This window comes from Procambarus clarkii, chromosome 37 (genome assembly GCF_040958095.1).
Source record: "Procambarus clarkii isolate CNS0578487 chromosome 37, FALCON_Pclarkii_2.0, whole genome shotgun sequence".
NCBI lineage: Eukaryota > Metazoa > Arthropoda > Malacostraca > Decapoda > Cambaridae > Procambarus > Procambarus clarkii.
Window position 1 is genome coordinate 39,636,737 of NC_091186.1, and position 24,945 is coordinate 39,661,681.

The window sequence follows — 24,945 nt, forward strand, 5'->3', positions numbered from 1 at the left end:
TTCCTGTCTCTCCAGGACCGCCGTGATCGCTACTGTCTTCGCTATCTTGCGCGGTCCTTGCAACATCCTTCCTCTCGCCTCTGTCGTGCTTTAACTTTTACCCCTCCTGCGGTTCCTGTTCCTCTTCACCACCTCCCTCTTTCTGTCCGGTTATCTCGCCTACAGGATTCTCTCTCCGTTCATATTTCTGATGTTTATCCTCGTGTTGTTCCTTCTTTGCCCCCGTGGAGGGTCCCTCTTCCGCGGTTTTGTACTTCCTTGACCCGTATCACTAAAGCTTTTACCCCTCCTGCGGTTCTAAAACGCCTTTTCCTCGAGCACTTTTCTTCTCACTCCCGCTCCGTTTCTGTCTTCACCGATGGGTCTAAGTCAGCGGACGGTGTTGGCTACTCTGTTGTTTTTCCTGATCGCACTTATATGTGTCGCTTGCCTCCGGAGACTAGCATCTTTACAGCAGAACTTTATGCTATTCTCTATGCTCTTCGTCTCCTGCTTTCTCGTTGTCAGTCCTCCTTTGTGGTTGTTGTTGACTCTCGTAGTGCCCTCATGGCTCTCGGGTCCTTTAATCCGGTTCATCCAGTAGTTGTCGAGATCCAGCATTGGCTGTTTCTCGTTCACAGTAAATTTAAGTCGGTTGAGTTTTGTTGGGTTCCCAGCCATATTGGTGTGTCTTTAAATGAGCGTGCGGATGCTACCGCTAAGGAAGCTGTCCGCTCTTGTCCCATCTCTCGTAAAGGCATTCCGTATTCCGACTTTTACCCAGTTATCCATTCCTCAGTTCTTACCCGTTGGCAGGCTTCTTGGTTGTCTGTTACTGGTAACAAGCTACGTACTCTTAAATGTTGTGTTTCCTCGTGGCCGTCCTCCTTCCACCGTAACCGGCGGTGGGAAACAGCTCTGGCGAGGTTGCGTATTGGCCATACTCGCTTAACCCATGGTCACTTGATGGAGCGCCGCCCTGCTCCTTATTGTCCTAGTTGCATTGTCCCTCTTACGGTCGTGCATGTCCTTCTTGAATGTCCTGACTTCCAGGACGAGCGTGTGTCTTGCTTTCCGACCGCCCCTCGCGGTCACCTGTCCCTCGATAGAATTCTTGGTGACTCGGATACTTTTGATATCGTTCGCCTTATGCGTTTTTGTTCTCGTATTGGCATCCTTGGTGATATTTAGCGCCCTCTGATTATTTTGCGTATTTGATGGTGCTACATAGCCTTCCCGGTTTGGTGCCTTCTTTTGATAATTACTTACTTACTTGATGATGCCTGACCAGGGCGCACACACAGCTGCCCACGAAAATGTTTCTGGACGGCTTCACAACTCTTCCTGCCATCCAGGACACGTGACCACACATTTCCAGATTAATTCCACAGCTGAAACGTCTGCACACTTCCTTCCTCTTGAAGGTATATAAACTAGGGGGTTCTTCTCTAACCGGAACCCAATGGAGCTCAACTTCCCCTCACAATTTCTGGTGCTGAAGTGAGGTCAACGTCCTTATAAGCGAGCCTCACACCCCCAGCAAATTTCCACATCTCATGACCAGTGTTATGGCCCTCTCGGGTCGCAACTGGATTCGTACTCTGATGTCGTTAGAGGAAGTTGTATCCGGCCCCAAGCCAGTAGTGGCTTTCAAGGAATGAGATCCGTGGCGCAAGTAAAATAAAAGGGGAAGGGAAATAAAGTTAAGAACTTAAGATTATAATTGTCCCCATCACCAATAAATAATATAAGATTACACAGGGGGAGGGGTATTAACACTGCACAAGGGAATTATTTACACAATTGTCTTCTGAAGACTCTGGATCCAAACTCTCGGTGCCAAGTCCTCGGTGCTTTCGTGGTCTCTTGACGAATCTTTCGACCAAGCTGAGTCTACCCCAAACACAGGCCAGCCAAACACAGTTCCACTGGGGGCACCGCCGTGGAGGCCGTCAACCACAAGTCCAGCAGGTCTGCTGGCAGGTTCCGGATCAGCAACGCTGGTCAGGCCACTCCACGAGCGATACTAGGGTAGCGCCCTAGTCAGGAGCCTCGTGTGATACCACAAATCACTCTCCTGTCCTCAATACCCCAGTGGATAATCGTCTCCAGCAGTCGGTCCCGGCTACGACGATCCTTCACTGCCGCTTCACAGGCAGGGTAACACCACAGTGTTCATCCGGGAGGCGACTCACGGCTGCTACAGCAAAGCACAAGGTATGGGGACGGCTGCCTTGGGTAGACTCACTCAACTTCCATCACAGCAGTCCCAGGTCGACTCTGTAAGCAGACACGTCATCAATAACAGGGACACTAAAACACCTCACTTACAGGCTCAGACACAAACGCCCACCTATCCACTCCATAGATGGCGCTGTTGTCTGAGCACCACCTCACCAGAGGTCAGCAGCGGCTGTGTTGTGAGCTGAACCGGACTGGAAACTGGCCCTTGTGGCCAGTACACCTTGTCCTCACCAGGTGTCGTCGTCCATTTGGTGGGGGTTTCGGGAGCTGACCCACAGATGGCGCGGTCGTCACTGCTCCGTGCTCGGACGCTGGATCCGGGTTCGTAACAACCAGTCATTTATTTATATCCTTATTCACTGCCATACATGCAAACCGTTAGTCAAATTCAATCGAATGTCTACTATATAAATATCCACGTCTATATCTCTTTAACCAATTAGGTCAAGTCTGGTAGAATGACTCTCAAGGGGAGACTCGTTTCTCCTGCAGGCTGAGATCATAACCGTTATCAATCTTTAGTGTGTTTAGTGGCTCTCATACTGCTTCCTCAGTATTTCGCTCATTTCTTTGTTGTCATCTGTGAAAATTCCATATCTCTTTCGCAGGGGCCCGATGCTAGATGCGGTTTTTTATCTTGATTTTGCATAGGAGAAAAAATATTTTGTATTTCCCTCTATTTCACTGATGGCCTTTTGCTCTCTTTGCCTCTCCTGGGTTTTGTATGATTCTTGTAGCTTGAGTTCAATTGTTTCTATTTCTCTTCCTAACCTTCTTCGCCGTTCATGAGAGAGGGTGCGACTCTCAAGTTGTTCTGCGATTTGTTTTCTTCGCCTATAGAGGGAACGACGTTCCCGTTCCAATCTGCATCTCTTCCTGTAATATTTCTTAGGAATATGCGGTTTGAGCATATTTCTAGTGCTACTGAGCTTATTTTTTCAGGCACTGGTTCAGGTTTGCATTTTCTAGCTGTTCTTCCCAGCTTATTTCTGTGAAGTCTTGGTTCATTTGCTCCCAGTTTATCTGTGTTTTATTGAAATTAAATTTGCTGAAATCTCTTCCACTGGAATCGAGACTGAGTTTGAAGGTCTATTCCCCATGCTTGTCAAAACTTCAATTAAGTTGTGATCTGAGTAACAGGTATTTGTAATCATTATGTTCCTGATCAATTCATCATTATTAGTGAAAATGAGGTCCAGCGTGTTCTCCTTCCTAGTTGGTTCAACTATTTACTGATTTAAGGCAAACCAGTCGCACATTCGTAGCAGGTCATTTGCATGTGACTGTTCATTTAGGCTACTTCCAGGAATTCTCTCTGATAAAACTGTATTAGTTAGGGTCTTCCATTTCAGGTGCCATAGGTTGAAGTCCTGAAGCAGGATGATGTTTGGGGCTGGATTTGGGAGATTTTCTAAGCAGTGTTCTATTTTCATTAGTTTGTTTTTAAACTGCTGATGATTTGCCTCTGGTGACTTATATAAAAGGACAATAACTACATTTAGGATCCGTATTTTGATTATCAGCACTTCCACCATATTGTTTGTGGTAGCATCTATAATACCCACTGTCCAATGCTAACTAAACAAGTCACAACTAAACGGTTTAAACAATCCATGGCTTACTAAGGGTATACCTAAATTTGTTAATAAAATCATTACCATGAGAAGAAGTACCAGTATAGGTTAGGGGTCATCTCCAAAGCAGTTTCAAGGAGATACTCATCAATGTTGTCCAAAACAATTAGGAGAGCCAAAATAAAAATACCCAACCATATCTTTCTTATAAATCTCTGTGGCTAGATCCTAGAAACTGAGTAAATTTGTTACACAGGATTTTCCAGATCCAAAACCGTACTGTCTGTTATTATATAGTTTTTCTCCAAGGGTTCTACCCATTTAGTTTTAATTATTTTTTCTAATATTTTGACTATTATACTTGTCAATGATACAGGTCTATATTTGATGGGATCTTCCCTGCTGCCACTGTTGTAGAGTGCTGCTGCTGCCTCTAATATCAACTGGGAATCTGAAATAGGTAGCATAGTGAATATCAACCGTGTAGTGCAAACATTTCTTCTGTGTTAGCCTTTTTCCACACATCTGCTAGGACTCCTGTTCACGGGGATGCCTGAAAAATCTGTTGAAGTGGAATGCTGAGCTCAGGTGCACATTCTCTCAGGACCCATGGTGAAACTCCATCTGGGCCAAATGCTTTGTTCTTACTTAGCTCCTTTAGCATTATTTTCACTTCATATCTAGACACCTCTATGAAATGTGAGAAATCGATAAAGAATTTGGATAAAGAAAGAGAGCTAGGAGTGGTTCTAGATAGAAAACTATCACCTGAGGACCACATAAAGAACATTGTGTGAGGAGCCTATGTTACACTTTCTAACTTAAAAATTGTGTTTAAATACATGGATGGCAAGATACTAAAGAAATTGTTCACAACTTTTGTTAGACCAAAGCTGGAATGGAATGCAGTATCCACCCAATTTAACGGCCTATATGGGGCTGTACCCTGGTCGTTATTTCCGGAGCTCCGTTATTTCGGAAGTTAAGTTGGGTCGGGTAATTTTTCAAGTAACATTCAGGTAGGATATATTTTATACTGCATAACTAAAATTAAATAAAGTTCATTGTGTAATTGCTTTCCAATTTAGTGCCACGCCGACGATTAAGCCAGCTGGTGGCTGCTGCATGGATGATGTGTGAACACGCTCTGATCAAGTCCAGATGGGTGGGAAAAAATTGGTTCATTCCTTTGTATTGCAAAATATTTCATGTATCAGTGATTGTTAATATTTTCTCAATAAAATTTTAGAGATATGTTTTGTTTTACCCTGAACAGTGCAGGTAATGTATTTTTAATGTTATGACGCAGGCTGTGGCGGCCAGGCTATACAATGGTGATCGAGCCTTGTCACTGAGAGCTAGCCAAGACGAAATATTTTGAGCTCACCTTTATTCTGCTAATGATAGAATATACATTTGCAGAAATTAATATGTAGCTTTTGTTGAAAAAAAACAATTACTATGTTGTAATACTATAATAAAATTGGTAAATTGACTTTTAATGAAGCTGAAGATTACGAAGCTGTGAAGATTACGTCATCCTCTGCAGCGCTTGTTTTATATTGTTCAGTACTGTATACAGGGTACATACAGTATGTACACTTATTTTCAGGCATTCACTTCACACAACAGCTAGCCTTACTACTAATTCACATGAGTTCTAATTCTAATTCACAATTGAAAATTATTTCTACTGTATATTTACACTGTATAGTATCTTTTCGTCAAAGCTTAAATAATCATTAACACTTACAATACTGTACTGTATCAACACTTTTTACACTAATTGATATGCCTTTCAATCATATTTTATATCGTTAGTGGAGGCTACACGACTTTTGATGGGAATTCAGCATCGGCGAGTGCAACATGGCTTGCAGAGCATTCGTTGCCGGCGGATGCTCCATGAATTGTCGATGGGAATTCAGCATCAGCGGGTGCAGCATAGCTTGCAGAGCATTCGTTGCCGGCGGATGCTCCATGAATTGTCGATGGGAATTCCGCATCGGCGGGTGCAGCATAGCTTACAGAGCATTCGTTGCCGGCGGAGGCTACACGACTTGTTGATGGGAATTCAGCATCGGGGGGTGCAGCATGGCTTGTAGGGCATTCGTTGCCAGCAGATGCTGCATGACTTGTTGAATTCCCAGTGGGTGCTTTTACGATTCGTTTAAATCATGAATTTATCTATTTTTGTCTGAATCTGATTTTCTCTGGCTAATATTCTGAGACATTGTTCTCAGCCATGCGAGTTCACAGTAAACAATGCGGTCACATGGCCAGGCGCAGTACATTCTAGGTCCGTGGGAAAAATAAATACTTATTGCCTATACTATAAAAGGTATTTAATAAGAAAACAAAGAATTTTGCTTAATAACAATTGTTTTAAAATATTTTATTAATAATAATTTAGAATTTTCTTCATAGAACTAAATCATTTTAAAAGAAAGTTAAGATTTAATATACCACTCTGGATGATCGAGGTCGGTGGCCTGGTCGCCATGTGAGGGGCTGCCGATGCCAAAACAAACCTAATACTGACCGTCGATAATATCGACCACCAGAATGGTATACGAGGCTACAGATACCGATCTCCCAAACCGGTCGTTATTACCGGCAGATCGGTATAAAAGAGGTGGTTGTATGGTGCCAATATCTTAAGAAGCACATCAACTGGAAAAGGTGCAAAGACATGCAACTAAATGGCTCCCAGAACTGAAGGACAAGAGCTACAGGGAGTGGTTAGAGGCATTAACCCCTTAACTGCGCGGCCTACAAATATGACCCCCTAATGCGCGAGAAATAAATTCTCAGGAGAAAATTCTTTTTTGTTCTAAAAGTGTCAAAAACCCCTCCCAGTATATGGGTATAGCAACGGAATGTCGAAATTGTACTTACTTTGGCTGCTATGGGGTCCGTAAAGTGGCGCGTGACGTCATCATTCCCCGTGCGCATGCTGTAAGCTCCTGGGGCCGGTGGGGCGCCCAGGGCGGGATGTGCATGCTGCTGCGAATATAATTTTGCTCATTTTTTGCGCACAGTTCCAAATACAATGTATTAGATTTTACGTGCCGATCCAGTGTATGGTGAACACGTACACTATATTATGGCAGTAGAACATCCGTACTGTCTGTAGACACTGTGTTACGTGCATCACAAACAAGTACACTTATCCTGCACTTATTTCCAATTTATCACGCTGATATATTTATATTTACATTATATATACACACTGTACAGTATCACACAATATATACACACACTCAGTACTCCGCAAGTGTGTGATATGTTGCGAAACAGCCAACGGGGCAGAGTGGCACCTTGCACTCCATGCACCAGGTGCCGATGATATCTTCGCTTTTGTGATCTGCGTGTAGTATTCCTGCATACTATGCATGCACGTTTACCCTTCTCCCATGATGCTGTGCCTGGCATATACTCCAGCATGTGTACCCCAAAGTTCTCATTACCCCGCAGTCTGTCTGGAGCTACGTGTGGCATTGTTGCTTGCACCCCATGTGGTACTATGGAGCCCTCTTTGCCATATTTTACCAGCAGCTGTGACACAACGCTGGCACTGAAGGTACTTATAGACGGTTTCCTGCCGGACTTCACTAGGTACATATTGAAGCAGTTGAGCACTGCAACATCCATGAAGTGGAAGAAAAACTTTTTCGTCCACTTCACAGACCTGTGCACGCACTCCACACCACCAAGCATCATGTCACATTTATCGACGAGGCGAATGTTCACGTTATAGTCTATGACACAGTCTGGCTTATACACGGTGTTGCACTTCTGAAAATGGACCTTCCCACTGTCCAACATGGCACCGGTGTGAGTCGTCGTCAGTATATTCACCTCGCGTCTGTCCTTCCACCGCACTGACAGCATATTGTCACACTTGCGCATCTGGCACTCGCCCACAGATATACCTATACCGAACACTGGCATTTCCTTCCTGTGGGACTTCACAGTGCCACATTCGCCAGTGTTGTGGGCAAGGAGGTATCTGGTCAACAGGGGGCTGGTGTAATAGTTGTCGGTGAACAGTATATGCCCCTTGTTCAGCAACGGTTCCATCAGGGTTTTTATGACACTACCGGAGAACCCGTGTTCATCTTGAGCTGGTATATATATGTCGACGTCTGTACCAGAATAAAAGATCGTGTCCAGGACGATACCAGTCTCACAGTCGCACAGCACGAAAAACTTCAGTCCAAACCGGTTCCGCTTGGAAGGGATATACTGCTTGAATGCCAGTCTGCCCTTGAACAGTACAAGCGACTCGTCGATAACGACATTCTGTCCAGGTACTAAATAATCCCTGAACTTCCCTCGCAGGTCGCTAAATACCTTGCGTACCTTCCACAGTCTGTCGTGTCTATCCTCATTTGCATTGTTCTCGAAATGCAGGCACCTGAGAATCAAGTGGAACCTATCCTGCAACATATATCGGGTGATGGAACAAGGCTGCCTATGTTCCAATAGTCCTGGATGACAGCTTTCTCGGAGTGTTTCATCATCATCATGCATATTGCCAGAAATACGTACATCTCGTCGATTGTTGTATCCTTCCATCGGGTGAGGCATGAGGCAGGTAATATGCCGCCGTCTATGAGGGTGTGGGCGTACATGTTTGTCTCGGTCACAAGATGCCTCATGAAGACATTGTCAAAATATGCCTGGAAATATTCCATGTCCGCCATATCATCACCGGTATACGGGAATAAAGCTTTAACACCAACATCGGTATCATCAAACGTTGGTATTTGAGGGACAAATGTGGCGCAATCCTCCCACACAAGTACACCAGGGAGTTTGGTGTTGGCGCCAACACCACCACGAACACCAAAATCACGGCTACGTCATCTGCTGCTGCTGCTGGAGCTGCGTGAGGGTATGCTTGGAGCTGAGGCAGATTTTCGTACTGTAGGCCTACCACGAACTCCTGATGTTGAGGGCCCACTGTCGTCATGCTGTGAGACATGCTGTCACCTGCCTCGACGTGTTACTAAGACAGCAAAGCCTCGCCTGGTACCACCCCCGCTGCTAGTACTCGGGCCGTCCACACTACTCGTAGCGGAGCCAATGTCACTGAAGCCCGAGAAAGATTCGTCACATGTACTGTCACTGAATAAACTGGCGTCTGGGTGATAACGGTGTTGACCCAGGGTGGTGAGACAAACCAAGCGAGGAGCGTGTACCGTACACGCTCGCCGCATCATCCACTTCCGTCTCTTCCTCACTCGTATCAGACCTCTGTGTCAGATCTTTCTCTGGATCATAGTCCAGGTCATCATCCATCGCACCGTCGTCGTACAAAATATCGAGAATCTTCTCAAAGAGTCGTTTTCCATGACCTAGGGTCACCGTGGAGTGGGAGCTCGTTGACGATGCGTCAGACATGGTTGCTGCTTGGGAACTGGGGCTCCCCACGGCCGCGGGGCATGCTGGGAATTTTTTTCAAGATGGCCGACGATCACAGGGGATCCCAGTCATCCATTCCATACCCGCGTCACCGCGCGCCACTTTTAAATCGAACGTGAAAAATATAAATACCCGGAGGCGCGTAGCGCACCCCAAGTGTGGGCCTGCAGGCGTGTTGCGCAGTTAAAGGGTTAAATATTCCAAAACTAAAAGATAGAAGAAAAAGAGGCGATATGATCACTACGTACAAAATAGTAACGGGAATTGATAAAATTGATAGGCAAAAATTCCTGAGAACTGGAACTTCAAGAACAAGAGGTCATAGATTTAAACTAAACAAAGGTGCTGAAGAAAATTAAATTTTTTAGAAGTGAATAAGAAAATTCACTTTCACAAACAAGTGGGGTAGACGGTTGGAACAAGTTAGGTGAGAAGGTGGTGGAGGACAAAGTTAGGTGAGAAGGTGGTGGAGAACAAAAGCGTCAGTAATTTCAAAGCGTTATATGACAGTGCTGGGAAGACGGGACATCATGAGCATAGCTCTCATCCTGTAACTACACTTAGGTAATTATATAATTTATAGGTTGTGTGGGGTCTATGCTCTCCTATTTCACATTTCATAACATGGCATTTGTTCACATTAAATTCCATTTGCCAAGTGGTGCTCATACACTTATTTTGTTCAGGTCTTCTTGAAGGGCAGGACAATCATGAATTTATGATTTCTGCCAGTACAATAGTCAGTTCTGCACATGTGGAGCACAGTGACTTACAAAGGAAAATTATTATTATTAATAATTATATATCCTCCCCAAAGCAATGGAATAGTATAGGAAACACTTGTTTAAGACATTCACTGGTTGAAAATATATATATCCCTCAAATTGTGCATCGCATCATATGATGCTTTGACCAACTTGAAGAAAATTGTGCATCACATCATATGATGCTTTGGAGTACTACGCAAGATTTAAACGGCCCGCGGATACACGGGGTTCACCACACCTTCATCAGGGCTCTTGTAAACAGACGCCATTTTTTTTAAAAATCGTGGGCCAAATTCCCGGGTGTTAGGGGCCTCAGTATTGAGTGAACTACCAAGCCTAACGCACGCAGCATGAGCTCACAGCACTGCTGTTCAGCTTGTGATCACAGCATCGCCTAAAAATGCCATAATATACTTGTTCATACTATTATGTAGCGATGATATTATTACAGAAGACCCCTGACTGATAAAACTGACCAGGGTTCTGATAATAGCAGGATTGTGGTGATATATAGCGCTGTGCTGCATGGAGGGTGGAGTAATGCTGTGGGAGGGAGGGTGGTGGCGTTGTCTTCTGACTGTGTGTGGCCACCTTTTATTGACTGCATTCACCATACCAGCTTAGTGGTTTGCTATGGTGAATACAAATGTAGATACTTATATATAATGTGTGTATAGAGGGTATAAACAGCAAGAGGAGTTGGTTGGGAGCCGCCATTTTGGTGAGGGCGGTGGCGTCGTCTGCACGATATATCATGTTGTTTACTGGTGACCACAATGGTCTTTGGGCACCATACCAGTTTACTTGTACAAGTATGGTGAATAAAACAGGTAGATATTTATATAAAATGTGTGTATATAGCGTAATAACACCACAAACAGTATTGTTGGAGAAGAAATATTAGTGCGTCTGGCCTTGAGGTGTGGCAGCCAGCTGATTGTGTGAGGTCCTACGTCTTTGTGCCTTTAATTACCATACAAGCTTTGATGTACAGTTATGGTGAACAAAACATGTAAATACTTATATGTAATGTCTGTATATAAAAGCAAAAACAGTATGGTGGGTGGAGAATTGTGGCAAGTCAGGTGAGGTGAGGGAGGGAGGGAGGGAGGGAGTGGCAGCCAGAGGCGGGCTGCCTCTGGCTGCTGCTGCCACTGCCACTCAGCGTACTAACTTAGTGGTTCGTTATGGTGAACACGAATGTAGATACTTATTTATAACGTCTGTATATAGTGAATTAAAGCAAAAACAGTATGGTGGGAGGAGAATGTGGGTGAGTGAGGTGTTGAGGGAGGGCGTGAGTGGCTGGCTGGTACACGGCGGTCACTCCTCGTTGCTTTTTGACTCATAATAGCAACTTAGTGGTTCGTTATGGTGAACAAAACATGCAGATACTTATATATAACCTGTGTATATAGTGTAATAACCGACAAAGTATTTGTTCACTGTTTGATGAATATAATTAAATCAACAATATGCACACCATATTTTTGAGTACAGCGATGATTCACTCATTTTATTATATAAATATATCACACTACACACTATTGAATAATATTACAGCAAAAAAACTACGAAAAATCAATCAGAGACATTGAAGTAATTAGGTAATTATCTCTTTGTGGCAACTCCGGCCTGACAGCTGGCAAGCAACAGACCGCCTGGGACGCACGCTGAGTCAGCGGCTGTTTTTTTGCCAGACTTCCCTGCCATATAGCGGGCAATATATGCCACTTACGATTGTTTTATTATTTTTCCCGTGATCAGTGAACACAAATAACAGGTTAGGAAGAAAAAAGATTTTTTTTTTGTATGCGCCTGTGGGTGTCAAATGGTATATAGCCATGCGGTTAAATATTCCAAAACTAAAAGATAGAAGAAAAAGAGGCGATATGATCACTACGTACAAAATAGTAACGGGAATTGATAAAATTGATAGGCAAAAATTCCTGAGACCTGAAACTTCAAGATCAAGAGGTCATAGATTTAAACTAAACAAAGGAGCCGAAGAAAATTAATTTTTTTAGAAGTAAGTAAGTAAGTAATTATCAAAAGAAGGCACCAAACTGGGAAGACTATGTAGCACCATCAAAGACGCAAAATAATCAGAGGGCGCTAAATATCACCAAGGATGCCAATACGAGAACAAAAACGCATAAGGCGAACGATATCAAAAGTATCCGAGTCACCAAGAATTCTATCGAGGGACAGGTGACCGCGAGGGGCGGTCGGAAAGCAAGACATACGCTCGTCCTGGAAGTCAGGACATTCAAGAAGGACATGCACGACCGTAAGAGGGACAATGCAACTAGGACAATAAGGAGCAGGGCGGCGCTCCATCAAGTGACCATGGGTTAAGCGAGTATGGCCAATACGTAACCTCGCCAGAGCTGTTTCCCACCGCCGGTTACGGTGGAAGGAGGACTGCCACAAGGAAACACAACATTTAAGAGTACGTAGCTTGTTACCAGTAACAGACAACCAAGAAGCCTGCCAACGGGTAAGGACTGAGGAATGGATAACCGGGTAAAAGTCGGAATACGGAATGCCCTTACGAGAGATGGGACAAGAGCGGACAGCTTCCTTGGCGGCAGCATCCGCACGCTCATTTAAAGACACACCAATATGGCTGGGAACCCAACAAAACTCAACCGACTTAAATTTACTGTGAACGAGAAACAGCCAATGCTGGATCTCGACAACCACTGGATGAACTGGATTAAAGGACCCGAGAGCCATGAGGGCACTACGAGAGTCAACAACAACTACAAAGGAAGACTGACAACGAGAAAGTAGGAGACGAAGAGCATAGAGAATAGCATAAAGTTCCGCTGTAAAGATGCTAGTCTCCGGAGGCAAGCGACACATATAAGTGCGATCAGGAAAAACAATAGAGTAGCCAACACCGTCCGCTGACTTAGACCCATCGGTGAAGACAGAAACGGAGCGGGAGTGAGAAGAAAAGTGCTCGAGGAAAAGGCGTTTTAGAACCGTAGGAGGGGTAAAAGCTTTAGTGATACGGGTCAAGGATGTACAAAACCACGGAAGAGGGACCCTCCACGGGGGCAAAGAAGGAACAACACGTGGAGAAACATCAGAAATACGAACGGAAAGAGAATCCTGCAGGCGAGATAACCGGACAGAAAGAGGGAGGTGGTGAAGAGGAACAGGAACCGCAGGAGGGGTAAAAGTTAAAGCACGACAGAGGCGAGAGGAAGGATGTTGCAAGGACCGCGCAAGATAGCGAAGACAGTAGCGATCATGGCGGTCCTGGAGAGACAGGAAGCCAGTGTCAACATACAAGCTAAGGACGGGAGTCGAACGAAAGGCACCAGAACTGAGGCGCAACCCAGTATGGTGCAAAGCATCAAGACGGCGAAGAGTAGAAGGAGAAGCAGACGAGTAAGCAGGGCAACCATAATCGAGCTTAGACAGGACGAGAGAGGAATGTAAAGCAAGGAGAGTGCGCCTATCTGCCCCCCAAGAAGTATGGGACAAGACCCGAAGGAGGGTAAGGGCCTTAGAGCACTCAACACGGAGGTAAGAGATATGGGGAGACCAAGACAAACGAGTGTCAAGGAATAACCCCAAAAGCTTCGCGGAATCTTTGTATTCAAGGGGATGACCATAAAGTGACAAAGAGGGACGAAGAACAACCCGTTTCCGCGTAAATGTCATGGCACAAGTCTTAGAAGTAGAGAACTTGAAGCCATGATCAGTGGCCCAAGACGACACGGCATCAATTGCAAGTTGAAGCCGGCGTTGAAGGAGAGGCGAATCATCACCCTGACAACAAAGGGTAAGATCATCGACATAGAGAGCGGAGAAGACACCAGAAGGAAGAGAGGAAAGAAGACCATTGAGGGCAACCAGAAAAAGAGTAGTGCTCAGAACACTACCCTGGGGCACACCTTCGTATTGCTGAAAAGAGGGAGAGAGAGCGGTACCAAGGCGCACCCGAAAGGAACGACGAGAAAGGAAGCTGCGGAGAAAGAGAGGGAGATGACCACGAAGGCCAAAAGAATGAAGTTGAGATAGGATATGATAACGCCAAGTGGTGTCGTAAGCCTTTTCCAGGTCAAAAAGGACAGCAACAACGGAGGTCTTCGCAGCAAAAGCAGTACGAATATAGACCTCCAAGTTCACCAGGACATCTGTCGTGCTGCGGCACTTGCGGAAACCAAATTGAGAAGGGGAGAGGAGGTGATGGTGTTCCAGGAACCACATCAGACGAACGTTAACCATACGTTCAAAGAGTTTGCAGACACAACTCGTGAGAGCAATAGGGCGAAAGTCCTTAGGGGAAGTACCCAGAGACCCCGGTTTGCGAACAGGGAGGACAACGGCATCGAGCCAGTCCTCAGGGACTGACGACGACTCCCAGATCCGATTATACAGACTCAGTAAATACTGAGACGTGCTCGGAGGGAGATGGCGAAGCATCTCATAATGAATACCATCGGAGCCCGCCGCCGTAGAACCGCAGAGGGCCAGGGCAGAACGAAGTTCAGAGAGAGAGAAGGGATCATTATAGGGAAGCTGAAGATGAGTGCAGAAATCTAAAGGACGAGACTCAAGGACAGGTTTACGAAGAAGGAAAGATTGGGGAAGATGAAGACCAGAGCTAACAGAAGAAAAGTGGGAACCCAGTTCGGAAGCGACCTGCAACGGGTCCGCCACAAGAGTATCATGGAGGTGAAGGACCGGTGAAACATCGGGAACGAACTTACCCGCTATCTTGCGGATACGCTTCCAGATCTGGGCCAGAGGGGTTTCGGACGTAATTGTTGAGACATAAGATGCCCAACATTCACGTTTAGCCGTACGGATGGCTCTACGGGCCACCGCACTCGCTTTCCGAAAGAAAAGAAAAGAATCGGTCGTCTGCCTACGGCGGTGCCTCTTCCAGGCTGCACGCTTACAGCGAACAGCCCGAGCACAGTCCGCATTCCACCAGGGAACGCACTTCCGTGGACCCCGAGAGGAAGAGCGAGGAATAGAGCGGAGGGCAGCGTTGAAGACAGTGTCATGAAAAAGGAGGAGAGCGCGAGAGAGAGGCAGAAGGGAGAGGTCAGAGAGAGCAGCACTGAGGGTAAATAGGGTCCAGTCTGCCTTAGCAAACTGCCACCTAGGGAAAGAGAGGGAAGGGCGAAAAGAGAAAAAGGAAACAAGGATGGGGAAATGATCATTTCCATGGAGGTCATCAAGAACCTGCCACGTGAAATCTAAGTAAAGAGAAGAAGAGCAGAGAGAAAGATCAAGACAAGAAAGGGTGCGAGTCCGAGAGTCCAAATGAGTGGGCTCACCAGAATTCAGAAGAGACAGGGAAGAAGATAGGAGAAACGGCTCAAGGAGGCGACCCCGGGTATTCGTCAGAACGTCACCCCAAAGAGAATGACGACAATTGAAGTCACCCAGCAGGAGCACAGGCTCCGGCAAGGAGTCTAGGAGGTGTTTCAAATCAGGAAGAGAGAGCGGGACACTCGGGGGGAGATAAATGGAACAAACTGTGTACCATTTCCCCACAAAGATACGAGCAGCAGAACAATGGAGAGGCGAAGGAAAAAGTAAAGGAACAAAGGGAACATCTGCACGAATCAAGAGAGCAGAAGAATTAGAAGCCCCAGGAATGGCGGGGGGGGGGGGGAGAGAAAGGAATAGCCACGAAAACGACCAGGACGAGCACCAAGCATTGGCTCCTGGAGACAGACACAAAGGGGCGAAAACCGCGAAATCAGAAGTTGGAGTTCGAGGAAATTGGCGTAATAACCTCGAACGTTCCATTGAAGAATGGACAACGACGAGAAGAGAAAGGACAAAAACAGAGAACAAGGAAGAAACAAAGGTGAAAGAGCAACAGAGCACGTTAAAGAATATCAGGGTCGGGATCAGGGTCAGCAAAGTCAGGGTTAGGGGGCATGGGTAAACTGAGCAAAGACGGAGGGAAGGAAACGGGAGAACAGATCAGAGGTGGGCGGGCGGGGTCCGGAGGAGGAGGAGGAAGAAGAGGAGACAACGGAGAGGAGCAGTCAAGGACAGCAGTAGGAAGAGGGGACCGCACCCCAGCAAGAGCAGCAACCGAAAGGGAAGCAGGGGCCAAAGAAACCTCCATAGCAGGAACAGGGGGCGCAACCACTGAAACGGGAGGGGAAGGAGCAACAGAGCCAGAAGCAGGAGCTAAGGAAGAAAGCGAAGCCTTCTTACCCGCCGGGGAAGAGGAAGGAGAGGAGCCAGGCTTACGCTTCTGACTTAAAGAGACAGGTGTCCCAGCAACTACGTACCGGGCAACGGATTCCAGTGTCTCAACAGGAGAAGCCGAACGAGAGCACACACGACGGCCGTTAGGAGAGAGATGGACATCCGCCTGCACCGACAGGCGGCGGGGAGAGCCGATAGATGGAGGAAGAGGATGGGAAGGAGGATCGGAGGGGGACGAGGAAGAAGACACAGGAGACATGACAGACTGGGTTGAAAGAAGGGGAACCCCAGACAGAGGACCAGGAGGGGGACCCCTCGGGAAAGAACTCAAAGGAACAGAGGAGGGGGCAGTGGGCGTATCAGGGTCCAAGGCCCGGAAACGGTTGAGAGTCTGAGGAAGGGGGGAAGGACGAGGAGAGGAAGAGCGCAACACGCGAGCATAAGAGATGTTAGTATAAGGCGGGAGCCGGCGAACCTGGCGCCTCGCCTCAGGAAAAGACAAACGCTCCCGGTGCTTCAGGTTAAGGACGGCCGCCTCAAGCTTGTAATGGACACAGGCACGGGAGAACGTAGGATGGGCCTCACCGCAGTTGAGGCAGCAAGCTTGGGGAGAAGTGCACTCCGACTTAGAGTGACCTTCACTCCCACACAAAGGACAGAGAGAGACAGTCCCAGAGCAGCGGAGGGCACCATGCCCAAACCTCCAGCACTTATTACAAAGTCGAGGAGAAGGAATATACTCCTGGACAGAGCACCTAGCACCAGCAAGAATGACAGAGGATGGAAGGGTCCTACCATCAAAGGTGATCTTCACAACGCGAAGGGGTTGACGGCGACGACCACGAGGGGGACGAGTAAACGAGTCAACCTGGAGGACAGAATGGCCTTGGGCATCAAGGATATGCCGAATATCATCGTGGCAATCCTGCAGATTCCGAACACCGGTTGCAACATGGGGTGGGAGGAGAATAGTGCCAACACTGGAATTCATCTGAACGTTCTTGGAGACCCGAACAGGGATCTCGCCAAGGCAAGATAAGGCAGCCAAGCGGGAAGCCGCATTCTGAGAAGGAGCAGCAACGACACGTGTACCGAGACGAGTGGGGTTGAAAGTAACACACGCATCCACGGAATCTACAAGATGCCGATGGAGGGAGAAATCGTCAGGAGGCGCAGAATCAAGAGGGAGGAGATCAAAGTATTTGGCCCATGAAGCAGGACCAAACAAGGCCTGATACGCATCAGCACGGGAAGGAATCGAGCGAGTGCAGTTGGGGCGCGAACGGCGTTGAGAACCCCTAGAGAGAGAGGGGTCAAAAGGCGCAGTAGTCACAACGAAAGACTTAGCCACACCAGGGGACGAAGTGGTCACCACCGGGGGCTGGAGGCTCGACCCAACCTCAGAGGAGGGAGGGAAGCTGGGGTAAGAAGTCAGGACGGTCAAAGGAGGAGCAAGGTCGGGGCCCAACGCAGCGGGAGCTACAGAGCCTGGTCTTCCAATACAGGCCGACTCGGGGGCTTGGTCGCCCACCCCACGACCCTGAGAGGGTACAACGGAAACATTCAACGACATAGAGACGAAAAGTGACAAATTCATCCACGAATGTGCCCCCATACCCACCATGGAGCCACAATTAGAGGCAGGACACCCAACAGGAAGCTATCGCCGATCATGCCGGGGCCCCCTAGGGGTGCGTCGTGAGTATACGCCCCACAAACGCCACCTTAAGAACCGTCAGTCCGTCGAGATCGGATTCAGCGACGAAAGGGGGATTGACAATAAAAGGTTCCCCTCGCTCGAGACGTCGGGTACTACAGTTCTACGGGTGCAAGAGTATGCCTCCTCAAGCACCCGGGCGTCAAAATAGAAGAAGTCCAAAGAAATAATCCAAAACAAGCAAAAGGTCGGCAGGAAACGACAAGCAGATAGGAGAAGAGGGGGGAGAAAAACGAAACATAAGGAAAAGGAAAAGCGATCCGGCACAATTGGAGAAGACAGCAGCAGGAGTGCAAGGCCAGAAAAGGACAGAGGACTGCCCAACGGAGCATCACACTCCGGCAGCCGTCCACCAAGCCCCCTCACGACGCCAACGGGCCGGAAGGGGAGGGGGAATTTTTTTTTTTTTTTTTTTTTTTTTAAGAAGTGAATAAGAAAATTCACTTTCACAAATGTTACGGCCCTCTCGGGACGCAACGGGGTTCTTGCTCTGATGTTGTTAGAGGAAGATATAGGTATCCGTTCCCAAGCCAGTAGTGGCTATCAAGGGATGAGATCCGTGACGCAAGTAACTTAAAAGGGAGTAGGGAAAGAAAGTTAAGAACTTAATATTATATAATGTTCACCATCACCATTTAAATATATAAAAGTAAAACGTACACAAGGGGGAGGGGTATTAACACTTTACAAAGGGGATCAACACTGTAGTCTTCTGCTGGAGACTATGGATCCTCGGAGCTAGGTGCTGAGTCCGCGGTGCTTTCTTCGTGGCCTCAAGACGTGTCCTCTGAGAACGCCGAGCCTACCCTGGCCACAGGTCAGCCACAACACAGGTCCACTGGGGGCACCGTCGTGGAGGCCGTCAACCACACGTCCAGCAGGTCTGCTGGCAGGTACTGAGCCACCAAGGCTGGTACGGCCACTCCACGAACGATAAAAGGGGTACGCCCTAGACAGGAGTCTCGTGTGATATCACCAATCACCCTCCTGTCCTCAATACCCCAGTGGATTATCGTCTCCAACCGTCGGTCCCGGGTAAATCCTTCCACTGCCACTCCACTGGCAGGCTTAACACACCACAGTGTTCTTCCGGGGGGACGACGCCACAACAGCGGCAGCTAACTTCACAGTATGGAGACTGGCTGCCTCGGGTAGACTCACTTCACCTTCAACACAGTGGTCCCAGGTCGGCTCTGTAAGCAGACACGTCATCAATAACTGGGACACTAATACACCACACTCACAGGCCCAGATACAAACGCCCGACATATCCACTCCATAGATGGCGCTGTCGTCGGAGCACCACCTCACCAGAGGTCAGGAGCGGCGGTGTTGAGCGCTGAACCAGACTAGAAACTGGTCCTCGAGGTCAGTACACGCTGTCCTCACTAGGTGTCGTCGTTCGTTTGGCGGGGGTTTCGGGAGCTGACCCACAGATGGCGTGTTTGTCACTGCTCCAGGCTCGGACGCTGGATCCGGGTTCGTAACACCTCCCCACCAAAAAGAATTTGGTTCGGGGTTCTATAAAAAGAAACACAAACCAAATTAGTACGACGACACAACTCCAAACGGACTTACTTATACTATGAACTGGAGTGATGAGGCTGTCTTGTCCACAGAACTTTTCTACTAGCCATTTCCGGCACAACGGGAACTTGCAGATAGAAGGCAATGATCTGCCTGACGTAATCTTCCACGTCTCCACTGCGATGTCAAGCAGGGGCGTCATCTCACATCTCTCGAGTACGGATTGGTTTCGACGCGATCTGGGGTGACTCGACACTTTCCTATGTCGTGGCACCGATGATGGCTGACCACAGACGGCATTTCTGGTGCCAGTCCGATGGTCCGTCAGGGAGACAGGAACCTGGAATACAGGGGTCTGATAATTCAGAGTGATAGCGACAATGGGCAAGTCAGTACTTACTATACACTCCTCTACTAGGCCCACACCTAGTTCCAACAGGGCTGCTTGCTCACCGAAGATGGCATTCGCTCTGCCCCCGTCAGGTCGACCAACGTTCCGTATAACGCTGTGTTGAGGCTCAGCAGTCACGCGGGGGGTGTCAACCTGTCGGAAACAGTCACTCATATTATCACATATCGTACCTCCTGTATCATCTATTACCTCCCAGGTCCCTTCTTCAACTGCAACACTTGCAGAACAAATCTCCAATCCCTGGGACCTCTTCTCGATGTTCATGGGAGCCATCATTCGTCGGGTCGTCCACCGGTCCTCACTGAGAGCACATAGAATACATAGGAGAATAAAACAAAATATCGCTAAGAAACATGAGGCCAATTGAGGGATAAGTTTCCTGAGCTTGTCATGTCCATAGCCGGCACCATTCACTAGCCTGGCTTGGACCAAAGAGGGCACTAGACCTTTTGAACACACCTCACATACCTCTGACGTCTGGGGAATCTCTGGCTGGTCCACTACACGCTGCAACTTGCCATACCGCAAGCACACCTCAGCCTTCGCTCCAGACTCGTTGGTATCCGTGGGTGTCTGCACACAAGGCCTCTCTTCTAGCTCAGGTACTTCTGCCATCTTAACTTCATGTTCCTCGTCGAGAGAATCAGGAGACACTGCTAGAATATCTTCGATCTGCGGGTGAGAGGACAAATTAAACATGTTTACATCCGGGTCTGTCTTTACCTGGACATTACCATTGCCTGTTACCTCAGACCGTGCTGTTCCGGTAGACTCGTCCGCAACCTTGGGATGATTGGTGCTCCAATCGGTCACCAAGTCGTTGGCTAGTACCACGTCAATCCCAGCCACAGGGAGGGTATCGACTACTGCCAACGCACATGTGCCGCTGAAATAAGGCGAGTCGAGATGTACTGGCACTAAGGGGGCGATATACTGCGTTCTCGGAAACCCAACCAGGATAACCTCTGGTCTCCCATCCACACTCACTCCCTCGGGTAACGAGCTCTTCACGATCAGGGACTGGGCTGCTCCACTATCTCTGAGCACTACAACTGATGTACCATTATGATCACTCGATACATACCCGCCTGAAGTGTGAGGGGAAAACAATCTGGGTTCTTCCTGCGTCGTTGTCGACTGGCTTCCTGCTGGTGATGTTCCACAGCTCATCAACATCACCTCCCTTCGTGCGCTGCCACCTCTTCTGCCTCGGCACCTAGCAGCTATATGCCCTTTCTGCCCACAAGTCCAGCACACCATATTCCTCCTCGGGCTCCGGTGTTTTGGACTGCTAGGACTTGTTCTTCGGGGGCTACTTGGGGGCGTCTTCTTAGCACTTTGTGGGACGGGTCTTTCTTCTTCATCATGAGGTCTGTCAAACCGGCGCTGGTAATTCCTTGGGACGTACTTAGCAGACGGCCTATGAGTCAGGATGTACTCTTCAGCCATGGTGGCTGCTGCACTCAAGGTCTCCACCTGCTGTTCCTCTAAGTACGTCTTGAGGTCTCCAGACAAACAATCCTTGAAGTCCTCGAGCAGAATCAGCTGTTCGAGGTCTTCCCTGGTCTCCACCTTCCGAGAGGCACACCATTCCTGGAAAAGTCGCTCCTTGATCGTGGCGAACTCTGTGAAAGTGTGCTCTGAGGTCTTCTTCAGGTTTCTGAACTTTTGCCTATATGCCTCAGGTACCAATTGGTACGCCATGAGCACCACTTTCTTCACCATATCGTAATCGACGGAGTCGTCAAGGGATAATGTAGAGTAGGCGATTTGGGCCTTCCCAGTCAAAACTGACTGTATCATGATGGCCCAATTCTCCCTTGGCCACTCCAAAGAGGCAGCGACTTTCTCGAAGGCTGCGAAGAACTTCGAAACTTCTCTCTCGTTGAATTTGGGGACCATTTTGATATTCCTTACCGGATCGAAACCGCTTACTCCAGCTTGTCTCTGTCCAGCGCCTAATCGTAATACTTCTAGTTCATGTTGTCTCTGTCTTTCTTTTTCTTCTCTTTCTCGTTCTTCTCTCTCTCTTTCTCGTTCTTCTCTCTCTCGTCTCTCTTCTCTTTCTCGTTCTTCTCTCTCTCGTTTCTCTTCTAATTCTAGACGCCTCATCGCCAATTCCTTTTCTTTCATCTCCATTTCTTTATCTTTTAATTCTCGTTCTAATTCTAACTTCTTCCACTCTATCTCGCGATTGATCTCTAGGGCACGCATTTTGACTGTTAGGAAGCTGATATTAAGCTCACCTGCATCACTATCAACGTCGCTGCCCTTTTCTTCCTTTTCCGTGGAAGCTATTTCCTCACCTTCCTTTGTACTAGGAGCTCCGCCTTCCTGTTTCCCTTCTGCCTTCAGGTGCCGGTGAACCTTGGACAAGATCTCCACACGGGAATCACTGGCACGGATCTTGATCTCCAGGTAGGCGCTCACTAGTACAAGTTCCGGTTTGCTCAGATACTTTAATCTGGCAAGACAGTCCACTCTGTTCAGAAAAGCCTGAACATCGTCCAGATCATCGATGGTAGCTTTGTCTGCCATTGTCACAGATGGAACACTTTGCACTTAACACCCTGCTTACACGTTAGCACTTAACACACCGAGCACTGTTCTACGCCAATATTGCACCAAACACTGCACTTGCCAATATTGCACGTAATCACTTCGGGCACCGCACTACCCAATATTGCACTGAGTCCAAGCGAACACTTCGCTCTACAATATTGCACTGAATCACTGAGCACCGCACTAGTCAATATTGCACTTAATCGCTTAATCACAGCGAGCACCGCACTGCACAATATCGCACTTAGTCACTCTGAGCACCGCACAGGACGTATAACGTCACAATCGTCACACACAGGGGGAATTATATACAGGGATTACGCCACTTCACCACCCCTGTCAAACATACTTAACAAGGGGACGGATCCCGCTGGGGATGCCAATTATGTTACGGCCCTCTCGGAACGCAACGGGGTTCTTGCTCTGATGTTGTTAGAGGAAGATATAGGTATCCGTTCCCAAGCCAGTAGTGGCTATCAAGGGATGAGATCCGTGACGCAAGTAACTTAAAAGGGAGTAGGGAAAGAAAGTTAAGAACTTAATATTATATAATGTTCACCATCACCATTTAAATATATAAAAGTAAAACGTACACAAGGGGGAGGGGTATTAACACTTTACAAAGGGGATCAACACTGTAGTCTTCTGCTGGAGACTATGGATCCTCGGAGCTAGGTGCTGAGTCCGCGGTGCTTTCTTCGTGTCCTCTGAGAACGCCGAGCCTACCCTGGCCACAGGTCAGCCACAACACAGGTCCACTGGGGGCACCGTCGTGGAGGCTGTCAACCACACGTCCAGCAGGTCTGCTGGCAGGTACTGAGCCACCAAGGCTGGTACGGCCACTCCACGAACGATAAAAGGGGTACGCCCTAGACAGGAGTCTCGTGTGATATCACCAATCACCCTCCTGTCCTCAATACCCCAGTGGATTATCGTCTCCAACCGTCGGTCCCGGGTAAATCCTTCCACTGCCACTCCACTGGCAGGCTTAACACACCACAGTGTTCTTCCGGGGGGACGACGCCACAACAGCGGCAGCTAACTTCACAGTATGGAGACTGGCTGCCTCGGGTAGACTCACTTCACCTTCAACACAGTGGTCCCAGGTCGGCTCTGTAAGCAGACACGTCATCAATAACTGGGACACTAATACACCACACTCACAGGCCCAGATACAAACGCCCGACATATCCACTCCATAGATGGCGCTGTCGTCGGAGCACCACCTCACCAGAGGTCAGGAGCGGCGGTGTTGAGCGCTGAACCAGACTAGAAACTGGTCCTCGAGGTCAGTACACGCTGTCCTCACTAGGTGTCGTCGTTCGTTTGGCGGGGGTTTCGGGAGCTGACCCACAGATGGCGTGTTTGTCACTGCTCCAGGCTCGGACGCTGGATCCGGGTTCGTAACAACAAACAAGTGTGGTAGACGGTTGGAACAAGTTAGGTGAGAAGGTGGTGGAGGCCAAAAGCGTCAGTAATTTCAAAGCGTTATATGACAGTGCTGGGAAGATGGGACATCATGAGCATAGCTCTCATCCTGTAACTACACTTAGGTAATTATATAGTTTATAGGTTGTGTGGGGTCTATGTTCTCCTATTCCACATTCCATAACATGGCATTTGTTCACATTAAATTCCATTTGCCAAGTGGTGCTCATACACTTATTTTGTTCAGGTCTTCTTGAAGGGCAGGACAATCATGAATTTATGATTTCTGCCGGTACAATAGTCAGTTCTGCATATGTGGAGCACAGTGACTTACAAAGGAAAATTATTATTATTATTAATTATATATCCTCCCCAAAGCAATGGAATAGTATAGGAAACACTTATTTAAGACATTCACTGGTTGAAAATATATATATAGAAACAGCAGCGTTAAATGATGAAAACAGTCTGGAACTCTATAAGACATACAAATGACCAATTTTGGGATATGAGTTTTGTGTGAAACATTATTGGAACCAAGCGAGTGCACACAGAGTGGAGAGCGGCAGCAAGTTGTCCACTTGCGACTACTCCAGTGTCCAGTAGACGTCAATGCGACGCTTGGGTGGTCTTCTACAGTAATGATAAGTGCATTAACTGTACTAGTGCTTTTTTCTTTGTTAGTTTAGGGATAGGAATGTGTGTTTGTAGAACCCTGTGTGTCTTGTGTTATTTTAGGCTCATTCACCCACTTTAACCACTGCACTGCGCAAAGCGCCTTTAGGCACTCTGAGAATTGTTATTTTTTCTAATTAGGCTATATTTTAATGTTTTTTAATGTTTTCATTACTTTGTGTTTTGAAATGGAAATAGTTGAGTTTGGAAACTTTTTGACATTAACTTTACCTGGACATTTATAAAAACAACAAAAATATGTCCTTGAAAATTGCACTAAAAAGTTTTTGTCGAAACCAGGCGTGCAGAGGTTAAGGAGTACTGTAACACGTGGTTTAAACTCCATCAACCTTGGTCCCCGTTAGTAAAGTGATTAAGTGTAGAGACCTTATATTGTAAAAATCCATGCTACTATTGGACCATGCTGGACCA

The 24,945-nt window shown here is 47.5% G+C and overlaps 1 protein-coding gene across 1 annotated transcript in view; it reads left to right on the forward strand.

Annotated features, from left to right (window-relative positions):
* Positions 1 to 9,460: 9,460 nt before the first annotated feature.
* The window catches only part of LOC123753223 (uncharacterized), a 45,903-nt gene continuing 30,418 nt past the window's right edge, over positions 9,461 to 24,945 (forward strand). Inside the window, exon 1 of the mRNA XM_069336964.1 lies at positions 9,461 to 9,481. Within this exon, the coding sequence (XP_069193065.1) occupies positions 9,461 to 9,481 (21 nt within the window). The remainder of the gene's footprint in view (positions 9,482 to 24,945) is intronic.